The sequence below is a fragment of the Chelonoidis abingdonii genome, chromosome 15 (assembly GCF_003597395.2).
Source record: "Chelonoidis abingdonii isolate Lonesome George chromosome 15, CheloAbing_2.0, whole genome shotgun sequence".
Classification (NCBI taxonomy): domain Eukaryota; kingdom Metazoa; phylum Chordata; order Testudines; family Testudinidae; genus Chelonoidis; species Chelonoidis abingdonii.
This window is the reverse complement of record NC_133783.1, coordinates 23295725-23317559: the sequence shown is the minus strand read 5'-3', so window position 1 is coordinate 23317559 and position 21835 is coordinate 23295725. Positions and strand designations below refer to the sequence as shown.

Below are 21835 nucleotides of genomic sequence, written 5' to 3'. Positions count from 1 at the left end.
TAATAGCAAAGGTAAACAGCCTGAAATTAAAGGATGCTGGCTAGGGATACAGAATTACAGACATAAAAGTAATTAAGGAATTCTCCATCTGCCATGCCTAGTATAAAAAATAACTCAGCTATGGATCAGATTAATTAACTAGAGATAGAGTACTGCTGAAACTCTAAGAAATAATGATAGATTCTGGCATTGTTTATGGGAGCACTGAAGGAATGGGGTCCTGAAGTACGCACAATAAAATCTCTCCCACAAAGTCAACTACGCATTCATATATTACTGGCAAATCACTTGACAGAACATGCAGGTGGCCATTTAAGACATAAAGAACAAGGGATTACCTACAGTGTCCTTTTCAATTTCTTGCATAAATAAGAGTCCATGGCATAAAAGTCGTTTTTGTTCTGATGTTGGTGGGCAGATTCTTGTTTGATTTTCTGTTGTGGGAACCATCTTGGACTCATCTGAATACCGCATTGGACTGTTTCTAAACTTTAAGTATGGCAGTTGTACTTGAGCTACAGTGAACAAACAACCAAAAACTAAAAGCATACCTGGTTCAGTTCCTCATCATTGGCAACTGCCAGGAGGATGTGTCTGGGGGCAATTCTTCCCTTTTTGTTGTCTCTTGCTGCATTCCCCGCTAGCTCTAGTATTTCAGCTGCAAACACATTGGGGGCAAAAATCAGCAACAGAAAAGCAATAAATCTAACAAAATTGGAGTGCAGGCTTTCTTCAGGGAATAATGAAGCATCTTGTTCCCCACTCCAGAATCTGATGTGCAGTATCACAGCATCTTTCTGACCAACTTCTGTAAGGTATCATTTCCAGATGTGGGGGGCTTTTTGGCTTTAAAGGGACAATAGCAAATAACTGAAATCCCAGGTTTGATCTACTTAGAAATTATCCTGCTATGGTGGCAAATGTTCTCAAGATAAGAACAGCCTTACTTTCATTTACACTAATGCCACTTTATATCGCCAAAGCAGTGTAAAGTGGCTTTAGTGTAAAGGAAAATCAGGCTAAAAATCTTATTACAAATCTACCACTCCTTACTGAAAAACATAGAAACAAAACAATAGTCAATGTTTATGCAAAATTACAAAACATATTTTGTGATCCTTTCCTACTTCTCCAAGATACTGTAAAAAGCTAGGGTGCTAAAAACTGGTTCATGTAATTCTATATTGCTTTCTTCAAATGTCAAGTTACAATGCTCTTTCAAAAAATGTCAGCAGCCCAAAATTCATAAGTAATCCTACAACAATAAAGCAGTGTGAGCATCCAATGGAAAAAAACAAAAATCGAGTAGAGAGTCTTGATAGTGAAGATTCTTAGGACTAGACAAGTAAAAATGCTGCTGGCAAGGAGTGAGGTGCATTGATAGAATTATGGTGAAGGCCAGTAGAACAGAACAGAAAGGAAATGCTACAGGTCTAGATTGAGGGGCACTGACAAAGCTGAGTGAAGATTCATTTTACATAAGGAAGAGTTTTGGTTTGGGTGCAAGTAGGTAACTTGCTACCCAGATTCTGACTGCATGAACTGTTGGTTGTGAATCCCTTCCAGAAACTCCAGGGACTGATAGTCATGCCATACTTCATGTGAAAAGTAGTTTCTCTAGATTAGCAATAAGGTTTCAGCTGTGATCTGCAACCTCAGTTACCTTTTTTGTGATTTATCTAGATGTAACACACAGGCAGATGTGATTTTTTTTTATTTGCTACAATTTTTTTAAAACAATGTTCAGCTAAATCAGTGGGACTCATTAACTTCTCAAATTTAACCTCGTATATAGTGAAAAACAGGAAGAACCTGTTCTTGGGCGGGTACCTCTACTAGTATATTAATGGGAAGGGGGGGGGTTGTTTGGTTGGGTATCTTTTTGCATTAACCAAGCATAAAAATAACATTGGAGCATTGATTCATTTTAAGAATGTCTAATGTCCCGCTCTTTCCTTGCTTTTTTTTCTTTTGTTAACTGGGGTTCACATCACAATTGCATCAGTCCTTCATTGGTGACATTGTACTTTTTTCTCATTTAAAAAAAAAATAACTGCAAAAGGTACAAATACAAAAATCTCCAAGGAAAACTCACTGGAAATCTATAGAAAACTACTTGGCTTATCATCCAGGGACAACAGCAGAAAGCACAGGTTCTGGAACTAGGAGTGCTGCCACAGCTCCTGGCTTGAAGTAGTTTCCATCATATACGGGTTTACTATTTCACTGAATGGCTCTCAGCACCCCCCTATAAAAATTATTCCAGCACCCCTGACAGGCCATTTAACTCCACAGGAGGAAAAGAGGCCCTCAGTCCTGCAAACCTGTCCTCCAGTTTTTATTACTTCTTAGTGTACAAAATAAACCTTAAGCAGCAAAATATGAATGTTAAAACTGCAAAAGTTGTTCGAAATTATTAGTAATGAGTTATGTAAAAGACTATTAGCAGCTGTTTAATATATAAACTATTAAGCACTACTTATGTTAAAAGAACATTATTAAAGTTGCAAAATCAAGCACTCAAGAATTAGACGCTAGAATTAAGACTGCCTGTGCGACGTTAATCTGGCTCCCTTGTACATATACATTCATCCCAGTGCAGGTTCATTTGTGCACTGAAGGAGGCAGGGGCCCTGTGCAACATTTAGTTTGCACAGGCAACCTTCATTTTGATGTTTCCTAACTTCTGACTGCTTGATTTTGCAACTTTAATAATGTTCTTTTAAACATTGGCTGCCAGTCTCTCTCATGGGGCTCCTCATCCAACCCCAATCTCCCCCTGGCTCCTTGTCCCAATTGCTCTGCCCAGACAGTTTTATTTCCCCCTCAACACTCCATCTCCTTGTCAGATCTGTCTCTCCCCACCACCTGCCCATTCTTCCTGACTAGTTCCTAGTCCCAGTCTCCTTGTCCAGCCAGTTTCAGTTTCTTCTGTCTGATCTCAATGCTCCTTCCTCCCTAGCCAAATGCCTCCTAGTCTCAAACTGCCCCCCATGACTTCCAGTTCATCTCCTAGCTCAAGTAGTCCAAACCTCCCTTCCTCCAACTTCCAAACTCAATCTTTTGCCCAGTTATTCCCAGTCTGCCTTCATTCCCCCGGCTCCTAGTGTCCTATCCTAACCAGTCCCAATCTCTCCCACCCCTCCAGTCCCAATCTCACCAGATTGCTTGTCCTATACAGTAGAACCTGTTTATCTGACCTTCCATTATCTGGTTCTCCTTATTAACTGAACAACCAGCGCACACAGGTCCAGAAGTGGGCAATCTCTCCTGTGGCTGCTAGACGGTGCTGCAGCCTCGCACTTTCCCATTCTCTGGATTATCTGAAGTTTTGATTATATCTGATCTGGTTCTGGTACCAATTGGATCAGATAAACAGGGTTCTGCTGTACTTCTTCCCCCTCCTTCCTTCAGTCCAACTTTTCTCCCTTCTGTATTCAGCTCAGATGACTTCCTCCTCCACACAGCCTGGGTACCAGCAGAGGGATTATTGTGAGCATAGGAGAGACAGGCTCCTTGTTCTCAGTGCCAGTACCCAGCTTCACCCTGGTCAGGAGCAGTAATTACAGGGAAAGTCCTTCTGAGCCCCTGTAGCCCTGGGCAGTAGCAGGCTCAGGGCTAGTGTGGGCATGGTGAATGCAAAGTCCAGTCACGTGTAGCAGGACAGAGTTCTTCCTCTACCTTGGTGGGTCCTGCGCTTATTGACAGATTTGCTCACCTCAGTGATCTTCCCCACAGCCTCAGTCAACTCCTCCTGTGTCTGATCAGGAGTTGGGAGGTTTAGGGGGAACCCAGGCCCGCTCTTTACTCCAGGTTCCAGCCCAGGACCCTGTGGATTGCATCTGTCTATAATACCTCCTGTAACAGCTGCATGACAGCTACAACTCCCTGGGCTACTTCCCCATGGCCTCCTCCAAACACCTTCTTTATCCTCCTGGTGTCTGATAATGCTTGTCCTCCTCAATCCTCCAGCAGTACACTCTCTCACTCTCAGCTCCTTGCCTTCTTGCTCCCAGCTCCTACACACACTCCCTTCTCCTCTGGCTCCTCCTGCCTGACTGGAGTGAGGCTCCTTTTTAAATCCAAGTGCCCTGATTAGTCTGCCTTGAATTGGCTGCAGGTGTTCTACTCAGTCTGTCTGCCTTAATTGGTTCTAGCAAGTTTCCTGATTATCTCTAGTGCAGCCCTTCTTGGTCACTCAGGGAGGGAACAGAAACATACTCACCAGTGACCAGTCATATTTGCCTCTACCAGCTGCCTGTTACCCACTGGTTTGGGTCTGTCACATATCCCTCCCCCCTGCTCAACACCAAGGGGTTGGGCAGCTTGGGATGCCAGACAGTGCACACGTGACAAGCCATTGGCATTACCATGATGGCTCCCTGCTCTGTGTTGCACACGGAACTGGAAAGGTTGGAGGGATAAGAACCACCTGGTCACCCTTGTGTTCTTCTCCTTGTTCCGCTGCATCCATTGAAGAGGGGCATGGTCAGTCACGAGGACAAATCTGTGCCTGAGCAAATAGTAGCGCAATGCTTCCATGGCCCATTTTATGGCAAGGCACTCTCTCTCCACCACTGCATATTTTTGTTCCCTTGGAAGGAGTTTCCTACTGAGGTAGAGAATTGAGTGTTCCTCCTCCCCGACCATCTGTGATAGAACGGTCCCCAACCCTACTTCCGATGCATCCGTCTGCAGGATAAATTCCTTGGTGAAATCAGGGGCTATTAGTACAAGGCTACTGCAGAGGGCAGTCCTTAGGTCTGTGAATGCTTCCTCTGCTGCGTCAGAACATCTTACCAGATCAGGTCCACGGGCTTTTACTAGGTCTGTCAGGGGGCTTGCCCTTGTGGCAAAGTGGGGGATAAATCATTGTTAATACCCCACTACACCTAGGAATGCCCGGACTTGCTTCTTGCAACATGGTCGGGGCCAATTTTGAATGGCCTCCAACTTGTTCACTTGGGGTTTTACCAGACCTTTTCCCACAATGTAGCCAAGATATTTGGCCTCCGTAAACCCTACAGCGCATTTGGCAGGGTTTGCTGTAAGGCCAACTCGCCTCCACCTTCTCTAGGTGAGTTTCCCAGTCTGGGGTATGAATGACCACATCGTCCAAGTAGGCAGCAGCATAACTGTTATGCAGGCGTAATAGGTTGTCCATGAGGCGCTGAAAAGTAGCTGGCCTCATGTAGTCCAAAAGGGAGGACAGTATATTGAAAAAGACCTTCTGGTGTAGAGAATGCAGTCTTTTCCTTTGCGTCTTCCACAAGGGGAATCTGCCAGTATCCCTTTGTCAAGTCTAGAGTAGTCAAGTACCTGGCATTACCCAGGCGGTCCACTAGTTCATCTGTGCGAGGTATGGGGTACGCGTCCAACTGGGATACTTCGTTTAGTCACCATAAGTCGTTGCAAAACCTTGTGGTGCCATCAGGTTTGGGCACCAGCACGACTGGGCTGGACTACCGACTGTGGGATTCTTCGATGATCCCCAACTCCAGCATTTTTTTTACTTCTGCTTTTATTACCTCCCTTTTGGCTGCTGGCACCCGATAGGGCCTCACTGTTATTCTGGCCCCAGGGTTCATGACAATGTGGTGATATGTCTCGGTTGTTTGACCCGGTTTTGTTGAGAACACATCTTGGTTCCAGAAGATCATCTCAGACACTTCATTCTTCTGGTCTGGTGTTAAATCGGAGACACTCTCACCTGTTTGGAAGGCTTGTTTTCCTGGGTTAGGTCTTTTTGGACAGTTATGTATGCCTTTTGTGCATGCCAGGGTTTCAGAAGGTTGATGTTATAAATCTGTTCTTGTTTTTGGCGTCCTGGCTGCCGCACCTTTTAGGTTACTTCCCCTACGGGTTCAACCACCTCATAGGGCCCCTGCCATTGGGCCAGAAGCTTGCTTTCTGCTGTGGGTACCAACACCATCACCCAATCCCCTGGTTGGAACTGTCAGACTTTTGCCTGGTGATTGTAATAGGTCTTGGTCCCTCTGGACCTTTTTCCAAATGTTCCCATACAATAGGGGTGACAGGGGCTATCCGGTCTCGCATCTGTATTACATGTTCGTTATATCTTATCTCCCCTCATTGGGCTTCCTTCTTCCCAGATCTCTTTTGGCATGTCTAGTATGCCATGGGGGTTGACGCCCAATATAATAACTTGAAGGGGGAAAACCCAGTAAGCCTGAGGTACTCCGGTACCGCAAACAAAGGTAGGGTAGTAGGGCGTCCACAATCCTGCCCGTCCGACTTCCACCTTTCCCCTTATCATAGCCTTGAGGGTTCAGTTACCTTTCTAAACCAATCCATCAGTCTGGGATGGTAGACTTGAAGTTCTCAGGGTATTATACTGAGCAGCGTACAGAGGTCCTTCATTAGTTTTGACATAATGGGGTTCCTTCGTCTTGTTAATATCTTTCTTTGGTAGCCCCACTTCAGGCAAAGATCCCCATCAGCTCTTAGCTATCTTTTTAGAGGCTGTTGTTCCGCCAGAGGACAGCTTCTAGGTAGCGGAGTAAGTATAGGTCAAAAACAAGTATTTATTGGGCCCCTGAGCTGTCTTCTCCAGGGGTTTCCACTAGGTCAATGGCTATTTCCGCTCAAGGGACCTCTATAATGGAAGGGGTACTTAAAAGGTGCCCTCCGGTGGGAGAGGGACTATGGCATTGACACTACCGGGCAGGAAGCACAGTACTCACACTTCTTCATGTACTTCCGGGCCAGAAGACCGTCGTAGGACTCGTGCAGGTCTTCTCTACCCCCAAAGTGCCTCCCACAAAAGATGACTATGAGCAAGATTAATACAAAGCGTTTCTGTGGGTGTTTTTGAGTACTAGGATCTGCTGTCATCTTCTTGCCCCTGTATTTGTGGCAAGCCGGTATAGAGATTCTCTTCATTATGAAGTAGGGTCCTGGTCCATGGAATTTTTCCTTCAACGGAGACCCCATCTATTTCAAGTCACCTTTTCTAAATGAATCTAATGTCGTTACCTTGGGTCTTCCGCCTGGTCCCCATCCAAAATTATCCTCTCCCGGGGCTAATCTGCCAAGATCTAGGGCCCATTCTCTTTGTTGCCTCTACTGGTCTAGAGCGCTAGGGTGCGGGGTCGACTCGGTGCTTCTCCTCCTGGTGCCTCCTTTTTCAGCTGCTTTGGGTCCACCTACCTACGAGAGCGACCCCTCTGGCTTTGGCCTCAGTTATTTGGTTCCCAAGGCTTTAAGCTGCCCGCCTTTCCTTTTTGACTTTTTTACCCTGGTCTGGGAATGGAAAATAAATCTTGGGATATTTCAGAGAAGACTGGAGTTGACAGTCTACTATGGAGGGCTCACTAACTTCAGGGTTCCCCTTTTCTCCAATCCTCCTACTGGGAGTAAGTTTCCAAACCCTGGGAAGTCCCTCCCTATGAGCACCGGGTATGGGAGTTTAGGGACTATACCTGCTGCTACCTCAGTAGTGTTCCCCTGAATTTTGAGTTTTACTGGAATGGTGGGGTAATAACCAACTGTCCCATGGATGCATGTTATCCCCGTACACTTAGCCCACACCAGCTGACTATACTTCACAAGCTTCCCCGAGACAAGCGTGATAGCACTCCCCAAATCAACCTGTGCCGTGGTCTCTACCCCATTTAGCTTTACTGGTATGGTATACATATGTGGGGTTAGTGAGACCCCCACAGGTTGGATTAGGGAGCATGGGTCTGCCCAGTTCCCCAGGTTACACTGCATCGGCTCCTCAGCATTGGGACACTGTACAGCTATATGTCCCCACTCCCCGCAGGCATAACATCTGTATGGAGCCCTAGGAATTCCGCAGTCTCTTGGTTTGGGCAGTCTAACATCATGATCCTCTTTTCTCTCAGTGTTCCGACTCTTTGTGGCTTCTGGTAAGCCTTCAGCCCCTCTCTTTTTCCACCTGGGGTCTCCTGGTGGCCCCATCACTCAAGCTCTAGGGCTTGGTGCTGCTAGTTTAACCCAGGATGCCTCTTCCTTAACTGGTGGTGTCAGCTCCCTCGCTGTCCTTCGCCTTTCTACCAGTGCAACAATCTCATCGTAGGTGGAAGGTTCGTTCTGGCTTACCCTGGCAGGAAGGTCTGGTGGAAGTCCCCTCATGTATCGGTCGATGACCAGAACCTCTAGTATCTCTTCTGGACTCCAGGACTCCGTTCACAACCACTTTAGTGCGAGATGGATGAGGTCATACAATTGGGACCGCAGGGTTTTGTTTTCCTGGTTCCTCCACTCGTGATTCTGCTGGGCCTGCACTGCGGTCATTACCCTAGATCTGGCCAGGATCTCTGCTTTCAGCTGGGGGTAGTCTGCTGCAGCCTCTTCAGGCAGATCATAGTAAGCCTTCTGGGCCTCCCCACACAGGAATGGGGCAAGGATGCCAGACCACTGATCTCGAGGCCAGGCCTCCCGTAGGGCTGTCCTCTCAAAGGCCAGAAGATATGCCACTATATCATCCTCCTGCGTCATTTTCTGCAGCCAATGGCTGGCTCGTATGATCTGCGTACCATCATGGCTGCGGTTCAGCTCTATAAGGGTCTTTACCTGGTTTACCAGTTCCTGCAACATAGCTCGGTCTTGAGAAACCTGGTCCATCAGCAGGTGATTAGTCTCTTGCTGCAGCCGCACTGCCTCCTGTAGGGCGGCTGCCTGGACACGGGTAGCCTCCTGCTGGGCCGCCGTGGCTTGTATCAGTGCCCGCACTACATCATCCATTGTGGTGAAAAAAAAATTAAACCTTCTCTTTTTTTTTTAAATCACCCTCCTTCTGCCACACTGTGCACACCGAATCCCACTGTTGACACCAGTTGTGACAAAGTTCCTCCTCTACCTTGGTGGGTCCTGCACTTATTGGTAGATTTGCTCACCTCAGTGATCTTCCCCACAATGTCGGTCAACTCCCCCTGTGTCTGATCAGGAGTTGGTAGATTTGGGGGGAACCCAGGCCCGCCCTCTACTCTGGGTTCCAGCCCAGGGCCCTGTGGATTGCACCTGTCTATAGTACCTCCTGTAACAGCTGCATGACAGCTACAACTCCCTGGGCTACTTCCCCATGGCCTCCTCCAAACAACTTCTTTATCCTCACCACCTCCTTAGTCCTCCAGCAGCATACCCTCTCACTCTCAGCTCCTTGCACCTCTTGCTCCCAGCTCCTCACACGCACTTCTCTCTACCTGACTGGAGTGAGCTCCTTTTTAAAGCCAAGTGCCCTGATTAGTCTGCCTTGATTGGCTGCAGGTGTTCTACTCAGCCTGTCTGCCTTACTTGGTTCTAGCAAGTTCCTGATTATTCTAGTGCAGCCCCTTCTCTGGTCACTCAGGGAACAGAAAACTACTCACCCAGTGACCAGTATATTTGCCCTCTACCAGACTCCTGTAGCCCACTGGTTTGGGTCTGTCACAGTAGGAACTGTGAGGCTGAAGCACACTACAAGGATTTTAACTGTTAAAAATCAAAGATCTTTCTACTGAGTATATGCAAACTGCAGGTTTTTCAAAGACTTACAACTTGGCCAAATTTGGACGGAAGGCCCAAGACAGCAGCTAGGCAGGGAGGACAGATTGGAGGATCCATGTAACAATGGATCCTCTTGGCCTCACTCTTCCCAATCCTCCTCTCAGCCATGCAAGTATCCCCGTAGAGCAGTGTTTCCCAAACTTGGGATGTCGCTTGTGTAGGGAAAGCCCTTGGCAGGCCGAGCCAGTTTGTTTACCTGCCGTGTCCGCAGGTCCAGCCGATCGCAGCTCCCACTGGCCGCGGATCGCTGCTCCAGGCCAATGGGAGCTCCTGGAAGCGGCGCAGACCGAGGGACATACTGGCCCCCACTTCCAGCAGCTCCCATTGGCCTGGAGCAGTGAACTGCGGCCACTGGGAGCCGCGATCAGCCGGACCTGCAGTTGCGGCAGGTAAACAAACTGGCCCCTACACAAACAGCGTCCCAAGTTTGGGAAACACTGCCTTAGAGCCATGCTCCATGCCACAGAGGGCTAAGGACGCTCTGCAAGGTCTTCCCAAATCATCCTCCTTCCCTTTTATAGCATAACTTCACCATATCCTTCTAAGATGGATTTCGGTGCCTACAATGATCAGGGAAACTATGTTCCCTTAATATATAAAATAAGAATGTGTAAGTATGCACTCTCAAGATTTATTTACGTATGCACACTCCAGATTTTGGAACAAACAACTTAATTGATAATATATTAGAAAATGAAAGAGAGGAAGGCACAACCACCATTTCAGACTTTGAGTCTGTTTCTCTGGAGGTTGGATCTTTTACCTGTGGCATTTCAATCTTAACTTATTTTTCTGGATTTGTTATTTCTTGCAGTTGGATGAACCATAGGTGAACAGAAATGCTTTATTTAAATTTAACTGTATTTGTACCAAAAGACAATATTTTTCCTTTTAACTTCAAAACCAGTGTTAGATAAAGGTGAATTCTGATTCCAGAATTGCTTTATGGCTAATATGAAAGCGTCACCAGCATTTTGCTCCCTCCTGTTATACATAATTAAAGCCTGAAAACCAGACTTGCTTATTTTTTCAGTGTCAGAATAATCCTTCTGTATTACGCATTTGAAAAGGAAACTGATTCCTTATGATTTTTTTGACAAGGAGAGTAGTTATAACAGAAGTGCATCAAATATGTGTAAAAAGGACTAGATAGGAATTGCTAGACACATATGCTGTTACCTGGGCAGACAGGCTCCATGCAAGTTTCCCCCATGCAGCTCTTGCAATAAACTGTAATTGTGAATTGCAGCACACTCAACTAGTCCAGGCCTCAGGCTCCTCACAGTTCTCCTAATAAACCTCAGTCTTCAACTGTGACATCTCTGTAATTTCAACCTGAATCCTCCCCCCAACAGGTACAATGACATTATGCTAAGGGACTATTTTGTGATGTGCACAAATTTATATTATGATGAAACTGAGGCTAAATTCTTCTAGATCTTAATAAGAATATGAACTTGAATGTCTTCCTAGGGGAAAACCTAGTGCAGCAACAGCAACCTGTGTCACCTCCCCCACCCCCATCCTTGGTACCTTATGTTCAATTTCATGGCACTACATAAAGCTTAGGTATTTACTAAAGTTAAAACATTCTCTCACATCATTAAAGGTAGGTGTGGGGGCGGGGGGTTGGGTTTTTGTTTGTTTTCTGGACATGTAAGCAAGCAAAACTGTTTCATAACAAAGTTGAACCACAACCACATATCACAGCCACTTTAACAAGTTTTGGTGTTTTTTGTTTTGGGTTTTGTTTGTGGGCTTTTTTTTGTAAGGGTAGATGTGGTTAAAGAGAATGTAGTTTAATTTAACTAGAACATGCTATTACAGTAATGTGAATTCTCCCTTTTTTCTCTTCTGTTATACTCAACCAACTCTCTCAAAGTCCTACATCATCACATTGGTCTCTCTTTTGTGAAAAAAGTACTCAGTGCAACACCCTTTATGGCCCATCACACTTTTAGATCAGGCAAAGAGATCATTACAGAACAGTAACACAATCCTTCCACATAGAGATCAAGCATGCTGCCCCCGCTGCTCCAATATGTGAAGGAATTCACCTCAACCCATTAAATTCATTTTGGTATATTCTATACTCTTTTAGAGCTTGTTCTCCCGCCACCCCTTGCCAGTGTGCACAGCCCATGGACTTCACTTGGCTCTGTATATGATCAGCAGTTCTAAAATGAGGCTATTAATTTACCTGCTAGGTATTCTATGACAGCTGCCATGTAGACTGGCGCTCCAACACCTATCCGGTACTTGTATGTTCCTTTCCTCAAGTAGCGCATCATCCTCCCCACAGGGAAAATAACACCTGCCCTGCTTGAGCGTGACATTTTGGACATTTTCTTTTTCCCACTTCGGGCAGACATCTTGCTGCTATATTCCTTTCAATTTGCTGACAGAAAGTTTTAATTTACTTGCACCTACACAAAAGCTGCAAGGGAAAAGAGATGGATTGACGGTGAGTATAGCAGAAACTTCTACAGAACAGTATCAATATAGACTTGCTTGTGCTTTCTCACAGAGACATTGATCTGGCCACAATAAATACAGATATTAAACAGAGGCATCACTTATCAAACAGCATACAATCTGAGCACTCAAAACACTATAATCTCTGTTCTTTTGCATACTGTATATTTAGACAGAAATAGATCAGAAAGAGCAGTTTGGGGAATACAAGAAAATTGACTGCACATTAACTGATTATAATAGAAAAAAATTGCTGCTATTCAATATATCTGTAAACATCTCTTTGTTGTGTACAGCAGGTGATGATACATTTGCAGTGGAAGGATTTAATTCTTGCTAAATGTCTTAAAATCAATTTACAAAGTGAGGGGGATATTTTCAGCATACCATGGTGGGAGATAGGCATGTAACACTTATCATTATTTAATGAAGTTTCTTTTGGTTCTGTTTGTTACGGTAAATAAAACTACATAAATAAACTACATTAAAAGAATGTTACAGTTGCAAAGTAAAACACTCAAAAATTAGGGAATGCAAGAAGCGAGGTTGCCCATGCAATCTTAATTCAGCTGCCTTAATTCAGCTTCCAGAAGTGAGGTTGCGCATGCAACCTTAATTCAGAATGTGGATGCATTCTTATACAGTCTTGCATTACATGGCCACAGACTTTTATTTATTTTTTCCTTTAGGGCCCCGTCTCATTAGTACACAAAAAAGGCAATGCTTACTGAATGGGTAGCTATTAATATTGCTTTTTATCCTCACCATTTAGTGTGTGGCTACATGCTTTAATTACTGTATACCATTCAAAATCTGTGTATGGGCTTTTTTATGGCACTCATCATTGCATCTGAGTGATTCATAAACCTTAATGAATTTCTTTATAACACACGTATCAGATGGGATGGTATTATTTCCATTTAATAGATGGGGAACTGAGAGATTAAGGCCTATATTGTTAAATACGTCCACTAATTTTGCTGCCCAAATTTAGATGCTTAAAATCTGATTTTTCAGAGTAGTTGGCATTTTTACAGTACTTCATATGTTCAAAGCATAGCTCCCATTAACTTCATTTGCAGTTGTGAGAGCCCAACATTTTTGCAAATGAGGCCTCCAATGTCTTAATCAAGTTGGGCACTCAGACAGGGAGGAACACACAAGTGGCTACCTGTGGAAAATTTTGATTTTAGTGACCTGCCAGCATTCCATTAGAACTCTGGCAGATGCAGATAAAATCCAGTTCTCAAAAGTGGCATTCAACTATCTTAACCATGAAACCATCCTTCCTCTTCTTGCAATTCCATGCCTCATTCACTACACACCTTCCCACCATGACAACAAGTGTGGTCGGAGTCCTACAGACAACAGCCTAATTCACTACTCAACCCTGAATCATTCCTTGAACTCCATCTACCTTGTGCACTAAATGAGACAGGGTTCGGTCAAAGTTGGGCGGATTTTCAAAGGTCTCCTGGCACCATAGCAAATCCTCCTGACATATCTCAAAGCATGGAGGAACTAGAGTTTCTCGGTTAAAAGGCTGTAAGAATTTTGTTAACGCAGGCAAAGCAACATATTTCTCCTCTAACCTCATTCTCTAAAATGTCTGAACCATTTTTGTTAAAAACCTAACCTAAGGGCTTGGCTACACTTGCAAGTTAGAGCATATTAAAGCAGCCCCGGGCGCCCCAGCGCATTACCCGTCCACACTGGCAAGGCACGTAGACTCCAGGGCTAGAGCACTCCTGGTACTCCACCTCGGTGAGAAGATTAACATTTAGTGCGCGTTGGCTGAAACGCCCAGGTGTGGCGTGAACGAGGTGTTGCATTACTGCACTCTGATCAGCCTCCGGAAATGTCCCATAATCCCCTTAAATCAACTGGCCACTCTTGTCATTGTTTTGGAATCACTCCAGGCATGCCGATATGCCCTTTGAAAGTTCCGTTTCTGACAACTGGCATGCTTATCTGCTCCGAGACAAAGCAACCATTACTGTGGAATGCTGCATGTGAGAGAGAGTGGCAAGGGAGGGGGTCTGTTGCTGTCTGAACTTACAAGACAGCATGCTGACATGCTCTCAGCCCCCCCAAAACCCACTCTCTCTCCCCCCCATACACACAACATACTCTACCCCCCTCATTTGAAAAGCACATTGCAGCCACTTCCATGCTAGGATAGCTACCACAATGTACTGTTCTCTGTGGCGTTGCAAGACCTGCTAATGTGGCCACGCCAGTGCGCTTGCAGCTGTCAGTGTGGATAGATTGCAACGCTTTCCCTACTGTGCTCTACGAAGGCTGGTTTAACTCGTTTGGGAAACACTGACCTAGAGGAATCCTCTCTAAAGCCCTGTCCACGCTACATCTTCTTACTGATCGTGTAACCAATTATTGACATGGCTAAATGTAGCTTGTGTCCACATACAAGTACTTAAAAGTAACAATGGTCAGTATCACCCTCTCACATAGTTGTGGTTCTTATAACAAGCTCAGCACACTGTTTCTTTGCAGGGTATTCAGGATACCCTCACTGGGTCCACTTACCCAGTTTGGCTGGTCCTCCTTCTTCCTATATTTTGGAGTGGTTTGAGCATTGGCCTGCTAAAACCAGGGTTGTGAGTTCAATCCTTGAGGGGGCAATTTAGGGATCTCGGACATAAATCTGTCTGGGGATTGATCCTGCTTTGAGCAGGGAGTTGGACTAGATGACCTCTTGAGGTCCCTTCAACCCTGGTATTCTATGATTCTAACTCAAAGTGCTCTACACCTGCAAGTGTAGCCATGCCCTGAGGTAGACACCAGTATAGAAAATTGCAGCCGCAATGATTAAGTTTGGCAGTTATAAGCAATCAAAAGCAGGGTGTTAGGGTGGAAGGCAAGCAGAACTACCAGTAGTACACTGTCTGTTCACTGTTCACAGTAGCTCACTGTCTGTTCTGCCTATAATAACTACAGGGAGCTGGATCATCCCTTGTGAATGTGTACATAGTTAAATTTGGAAAGACTGGATTTTTATTGGTTGATTTCAACCTACACATGCAAACCAATGAAAAATATTTCTATCCATAATTTACAGACAGACAAAGTAAAAAATATGCTTCTGAGAACATAGTTTCATTTAAGGATATTTACCTTGTATATTTTGACGTGATATTGACAATTTGTCTTTTAACAGTTATAAAGCTATAACCTTTTAAATCTCAACATCTACTGTCACTTCATAATTATTGTCTGACCCCTACTCCCATAATTTCCTGCAATTTTGAACATTTAAATTGATAAAAATAAGTTATAAATAAGCATCGATTTTTATCCACTGAAATTATATAAAAAAAACCCCTCAAATTCTGCCATGGCTATATTTAATGTTCCTCCTTTCCATGTGGCAGAGAATGAGAGCCACCTCTTTAACACTCTTCTTGCTGTGTCTTATGTGAATGGAGGTCCATTAAGTTCAGGAGGTAGAAGTGAGGTGAGATAGGGAGAAACAGAGAACAGGCTGTACTCCACAAAACCATCCCTCCTTGTTCTGCTCCGTCTTTTTCAGCTGGAACTCTGGGAGGCAAATTATATGGGTCAGAGGTATATTAACATCCTCCTCTGGATCGCCCTCACAGCTGCTACTGAGCAGCCACAGGAGCCAACCTCCATGGAGCTGGGAGGAGGTCCCTCATCTCTTGCCCTAAAGGGAATGATTACCAGTTTTTCTGCCCCTCTGGCTTCCTTCTGCAGAAGTTTTCCATGGGAAGAGCCAATCTAGGCTAGGCTTAACGAGCAAAGAAAATAAAATCTAGCTCCCTCCTTGCATCTTCCTGTTTTGTGGAAACAATAAACAAGTTTCCCAGGTAAACATCATGACGACTCTGGAATCAGCCATTTTACTTAAACAGTATAAAAGGCTTTTAGCTACAGATACAGCTTCAGCTATTAGTCAAGTAATTTCTACATTTTAATTTTGTAAAGATAGCTGTCCACTTTAATGCCTAATTAGAATGACATCACAGTAAGTCCTGTGTCATTCTAATGAAGTGTATGAAGAATTTGGCTGCAGCACCTGATGCTTCTGCTGATGAAGACATATGTACAGAATTTCTCTTATATGCATTCACAGCAGTGGAACAAGAAAAAAAGAAAAGATTAAGTTGAAAAGGATTGTGGTGACATGAAGTGAGGCATTGTGGGAAATCTATTCTATGGCTGTAGATATGGGCCTTTCTGAGTTCCACAGCATGATGAAGGCACAACACAGAACTCTCTTCCCACTCCATTCAAATCTTTTTATTTTTCGACACCCACATTTTTCAGCCTGCTTTCAGTTTTTATGCCCTAAAAGGGGGGTTGCCACAGACAACCTGATCTTTTCCAATTTTACGATGTAATTTCAAGGTCCTACATTGTCATGACCAAACTTGCTGAGGAGAGCTGCATGTGAAACCCCAGACCTCCTGAGCTGAGGAGAGGGCACTGCTTTGTGACATGTGTTATTCACTCATTGCAGGAGCTAAACTTCTTGCCTCAACAGCTCTTGCAATCCCTGACAGACTGGGAGTGAAGGACAAAACTATAACCGGGAATAACAACATAATATAGTGTGCTACTGTGATCTGGCTCTTAACAGCCTTTGATATCACTGCATCACAAAGACACATTCAAAATCCATTTGAGAACACTGAAATCCAGGTCTAGTTCTTCTGTTTATTCCTAGCAAATGACTATATGAAAAGGCCCTCCTGTCCAATACTAGTCTAGATGTTCAAAAAAATTGCTCACCTTTAACAGCCATCAGGAAATCAAGGACACTTTCAATCTAAATTGAATTCTAGCTACACTTCTGCCACATTTAAGAAAGAAAAACACCAAACAGTCAACAGTGGTCTAAAATACCCCCCATTTGTCCTTATCTACCATGCTGCTGATTTTCCTTTCTGAATGTGTTTATTAATAGTATAGTAATGAAAACTAAGAGAGAATAAAGTAATAACCTTGTATACAGACATTCTAAGAATTGAAGATACATATGACCTCATCCTAAATAATTACCAATTTTGAATCAAGTGCTGTAGTATGGGAATTAATAAAATTGCCATGTGATCTAAAATCTAATTACTGGATAAATATTTGTTCTAAAATGTCAGTAGTGGGGCTACTGAATGAAAAATACCGCCCCCCCCAACAATGCTATTTTATTATGTCATTAGCTGCTTTTTCCCCTCCTGCCCCCTTTTTAATTCTGTGGCTGAATTTAACACTCTGGCAGCAAAGGATGAATTGCATTAGGGATATCATGGTAATGGATGCAATACTGTGATAAACACTATGTCAGGCTTCAGGAAACATCCATACACTGCCACACAACTGTACCAATGCACCTCAATCCTGAACTTTAGCAGTGCTGCACAAAGGTTTGCAATTTTATTTCACAACATTTTAACAGAATTTCCCCTTGGTAACTGTTCTGTGCTTTCAGGCCCAGTGACTGTTAGTAAACTTTTGCTTTTTACAAAATAATGATGAAAACAAGTTCTTCGACAAGATGGAAGGAGTATTACATAAGCTACTTTACAAATTATGTTGATCAAAAGAGGACATGAGATAGCATACTGCAATAAAAAACAAAATAAAACTGCCAAACTTATTTAATTTCACACAAGCCAATCTTAAACTCAGCACTTTATTTTATAACATTGAATAATCTCACTAACACATCCTTTTTAGTTCTGGTGATAACTGTCATTCAAATGACTATCAAGTATCTATCTAGCTCAAACTCACACTAAATTAATCTCTCTTCCATTGTTTTTGAAGGACAAAATCCTGCTTCTTTCTAAGTCAATGACAAAACCGCAAAAGGAGCAGTATTTCGCCTATCAGAAATGTTGTGGTTGCATTCAGCATCTGTGTTAAAAGATCACAGCGCATTGGTAGAGCTATGGATATGAAAAAGTACTCGACTACAAAGTAATGAGAGAAATTATTACATTATATATGTTCTCTCATTAGGCAATTACAGTAAATCATTTTCCTGACTCCCTCTTCCCTCACTATTTCTAATTTTCCATCCTCTCCCTTTACCTGATCCTTATTTTTCCTAATACTCCCAGAACTATCACACACTTCTGTGCAACTGTTCCTTGCACTTCTCCCCAACAGCTGTTTCCCAACTGTCAAGGAATCGTTGTATTACAATACTCTTTCCTTCTTATTCTAAAGAATTTTTTCTTTTTATGAGTTCAGGTCAGGGCTGAGATACTTTAACACAGGGGTTGGCAACCTTTCAGAAGTGGTGTGCCGAGTCTTCATTTTTACATTCTAATTTAAGGCTTCACATGCCAGCAATACATTTTAACATTTTTTAGAAGGTGTCTCTGTAAGTCTATATATTATATAACCAAACTACTGTTATATGTAAAGTAAACAAGGTTTTCAAAATGTTTCAGAAGCTTTATTTAAAATTAAATTAAAATGCAGCTCTTATCAGTTTAGTGTGATCCTTGCCTTTCCTTGCTGAGTTTTCCAATGTCTGGCACGTATTTGGATACTTTAAGCTGCACACAGGCTTCTGAGTGATCAGTTGTTAACCAGCTGGCAGGAGGTCAGCGGCTGGGACCCGACTGGCAGCTGAGGTGAGCGGAACTGGCGGCTGGTAGGGCCGAGCAGAGCCGGAGGCCTGAACCCTGTCTGGCGGGGACCTGCGCGGGAACTCTAACCAGAAGCAAGGTGAGTGGGGCTGCAGCAGGGACCCCAGCTGGCAAGGGCCCAGCAGCCGGAACCCCAGAGCAGCGACTGAGTGGCTCAGCCCACCACTGCTCTGGGGTTCCCACTGCTGGCCCCTTGCCAGCTGGGATCCCACCGCTGGTCCCACTCAGTGCCCGCTGCTGGCCTGGGTGAAGGAACCCCTGGCTGGCAGAGGGCTGAGACCCTGACTGGCAGGAGTCGGCAGCCAGAACCCCAGACTTATAGCGAGACCTTCTAAAAAACGTTAAAATGTATTACTGGCACGCAAAGCCTTAAATCAGAGTGTATAAATGAAGACTTGGCACACCACTTCTGAAAGGTTACCAACCCGTTCTTAGCATACACAGAGCTCTTCTTCAGGTTTCAGAAACATACTCAGTGTCACAGCTAAATACAAGATCTGAACAGATTGTTTAGCTTAAGTAGTTACTACACATTTCAAGGGACTATTCAGAGGGAATCACCTTGAACGGGATACTTCACCCTGAATGGTCCCTTGAAATACAGGGCCGTGTATGATCAAAAGCTTGTCCCTCCAGCTGTCTACACTCCAGACCTTGCAATGGAGAGAGCTCTCCTGCCAGCATAATTAAATCACCCCCAATAAGCGGTGTTAGCTATGTCAGCAGGAGACCCTCTCTTGCCAACATAGAACCGTCAACACCAGCACTTTTGGTGGTGAAACTTATGTCTGGCAGGGGGGTGGTGTGTGTATTTATTGGACAGAAGTTAGTCCAATAAAAGATATTATCTCATCCACCTTGTCTCTGGATTTAAAGTTGACAGTATTCCTTTAAACAGGCCCTAAAGGAAGGCCACTGGCCAAAAATGAGAGTAATCGTAAGAAAATATGGAGTTATTAAGAGCTTCAGCACAAGACTAACTGAGATAACCGTGAATGTTTGAGATGTTTTGAAGTTGGTGGCAGGCAAATTTCGGGCCCCAATGATGGAGATGAAGTGAAATGTGGGAGCTGAGGAAGAGCTATAGGAGTCGATGAATGTGGTTGACCAGAGGGTTGATAACCAGCATCCAGCAATGTGGCCTCCCTTTCCCCAGGTGAGTTTGTAGGAAGCTAGCAGCAGTTTGCAGCACCAGCGTGTCTGATCGCACGTGACACGCGCTAATCTAGACATTAGACAAGAGACAGCAGCCGCCACAGCTCTGCCACAAAGGGAAACTGAGTCTGTACTAAGGGGGAGGGTCACTTTCAGCCCACGCGGGCGCCCCACATGCCGCCCTGGTGCAAAGGGCAGCCCAGGGCGGGCGGCTCTCTGGGCGCTCAGTCCCCGCAGGGTCCGAGCTCAGAGCAGGCCTAGCGGTGAGGGGCGGGCGGCGCTCTGGCCCAGCGAACGAGAACAGGCTCTGCCTTCTCCCCGCAGCACTGTCGGGCTGCGATTGTTTTGTTTTCCCCGAGGTAGCCTCTGCGACGCTTGTCTCTTTAAGGGGCCGGGCTCCTAGTCCAACACCAGCCTTTTGTCAAGCCTGAACCCGCCTTTTTTTTTCAAATGCAAACTGCCAAGGCCCCTTCCCCGGCACCTCCTGCGCGACTCGCCTCTCCGCGCTCCTCGCCACCCAAGAGACCCGCCCCCCAGTGCGTGCTGCGCGCGCTCATTGGCCGAGCCAGAGATTAAAGATCCGGCGCGCACCGCTGGAGAACTACGGGGGCGTGAAGTGATTGGCCGAAGGGCTGGAGACTCGGACATCTTCTCTGACGCGCTGAAAGACGCGCGCCGACTAGGGCATAAGGGGGCCCTTGGTAGGAGGCGCGTTCCGAACGGTTCGGGACTATACAAGCGACCCGCTGAGGCGCGCCCCTGAGGAGAGGGGGCTGCTAAGGGCGCGCGCCCGCCGGAGGAAAGGACTCTTCCCGCGCAAACCCCCCAAAGAGCGAGTCTCCGCTGCCGGTCAGCTGCCAGCCCCGCCCCCAAAGCGCGGCTCCAGGGGGGCTGTACGCTTAGCTACATGGAGGCTGCCATTAACCGGGCTCCGACCGAAAGGGCGTCCCGGAAAGGGAAGCGGAGGGGGAGTGCCCTCGCCTCGCCCCACTCCCCCGGGGAGAGTCACACAGGGAGGGAGAGAGCGCACACCCCCTCCGGGCCGCGCCGCTGGGAATCGCTCCTGGCGCCGCACAGAGCACCGGCTCCACATCCCCGGGGGCCGGTCACCACCCTGCGCCCAGACCTCCCACAGCTGGGACCGGCCTCGGCCGTCCGTGCCGCCGGCCAGGCCTTTCCCTCGGGCCAGCCCGCGCCTAGCGCCGGCCCGCCCCAGTCCCTCGGAGGAGTCCTTCACCCTGGGCTAGCGGCTTAGGGCAGCCGCCCTGGCTCAGCCGCGGGTGGGGAGTCTGGGCAGAAGGACGCTTTCCTCGCCATGTCCCCCCTCCCCCCCCAGTGCTCCGCACCCGCCGGGCCCCTTTCCTCACCTGCCCTGGGGTCGCCGCAGCCGCCGTCCCCGCCTCGGGAGGCTCCTGCTGCCGCTGACTCCTCTGGGCTGCGCTCGCCTGCCGCTGGCTTTCTCTTGTATTGTATGTTTCAATGGCGGCGGCGGCAGCTCTGGAGGGGAACGGAGGGGGGGCTCCTTCTTCTCCACATACCGCCTCTAGGAGGAGTCACTGCAGCTTGCCTGCAACAGCCCCTGCCGCCTGCTCACAGCGCGCTGCCTCTCCCTGGCCGGGCCCGCTGGCTCCTGTCTTCCAAAAGGGACCCGCTGACGATGAAAGGGCTCCCCGGCCTTGACTGCGGGGTGCCCTGGGGCAGTCCATAAAATAAAAGCGGGTTTGCCTGAGTGCGGGAACAGGCTGGCCGGGCGGGGGCGGGGGCAGGGTGAGTTGCGCCATTGTGATGTTTAGGGGTCGTTTAAATGACATGTTTGGTGGGATATTAAGTAATATCCAGGGCTGGTTCATAGCACCCAGGGCCAGGGTTTGGTGCCGGAAGTGATATTAAGGGAGCCACTCATCCCAAAATGTGGGGGAGAGTGATCTGCTAGCCTTTAGAGTATTTCAGGTCTTGCATGAGGTCAGGATGCAATATTGTCAACCCTAAATGTTCAAATATCACAAAATTGGCTCTAAAGTCATCTTTGGGGT

At 46.1% G+C, this 21835-nt stretch overlaps 1 protein-coding gene across 2 annotated transcripts in view; it reads right to left on the bottom strand.

Annotated features, from left to right (window-relative positions):
- MACROH2A2 (macroH2A.2 histone) overlaps positions 1 to 21479 on the bottom strand; it is a 47944-nt gene extending 26465 nt beyond the window's left edge. The window contains exons 1-3 of one of the 2 annotated variants that reach the window (XM_032795212.2): positions 21170 to 21479; positions 11732 to 11968; positions 552 to 658 (exon numbers count right to left, since the gene is read on the bottom strand). In XM_032795212.2, coding sequence (XP_032651103.1) covers positions 552 to 658; positions 11732 to 11903 — 279 coding nt within the window. In that variant the 5' untranslated portion in view covers positions 11904 to 11968; positions 21170 to 21479. Of the gene's footprint in view, positions 1 to 551; positions 659 to 11731; positions 12413 to 21169 lie in introns of those variants that run through there. The other variant, XM_075072641.1, reaches the window with a different exon arrangement.
- Between the last annotated feature and the right edge of the window lie 356 nt (positions 21480 to 21835).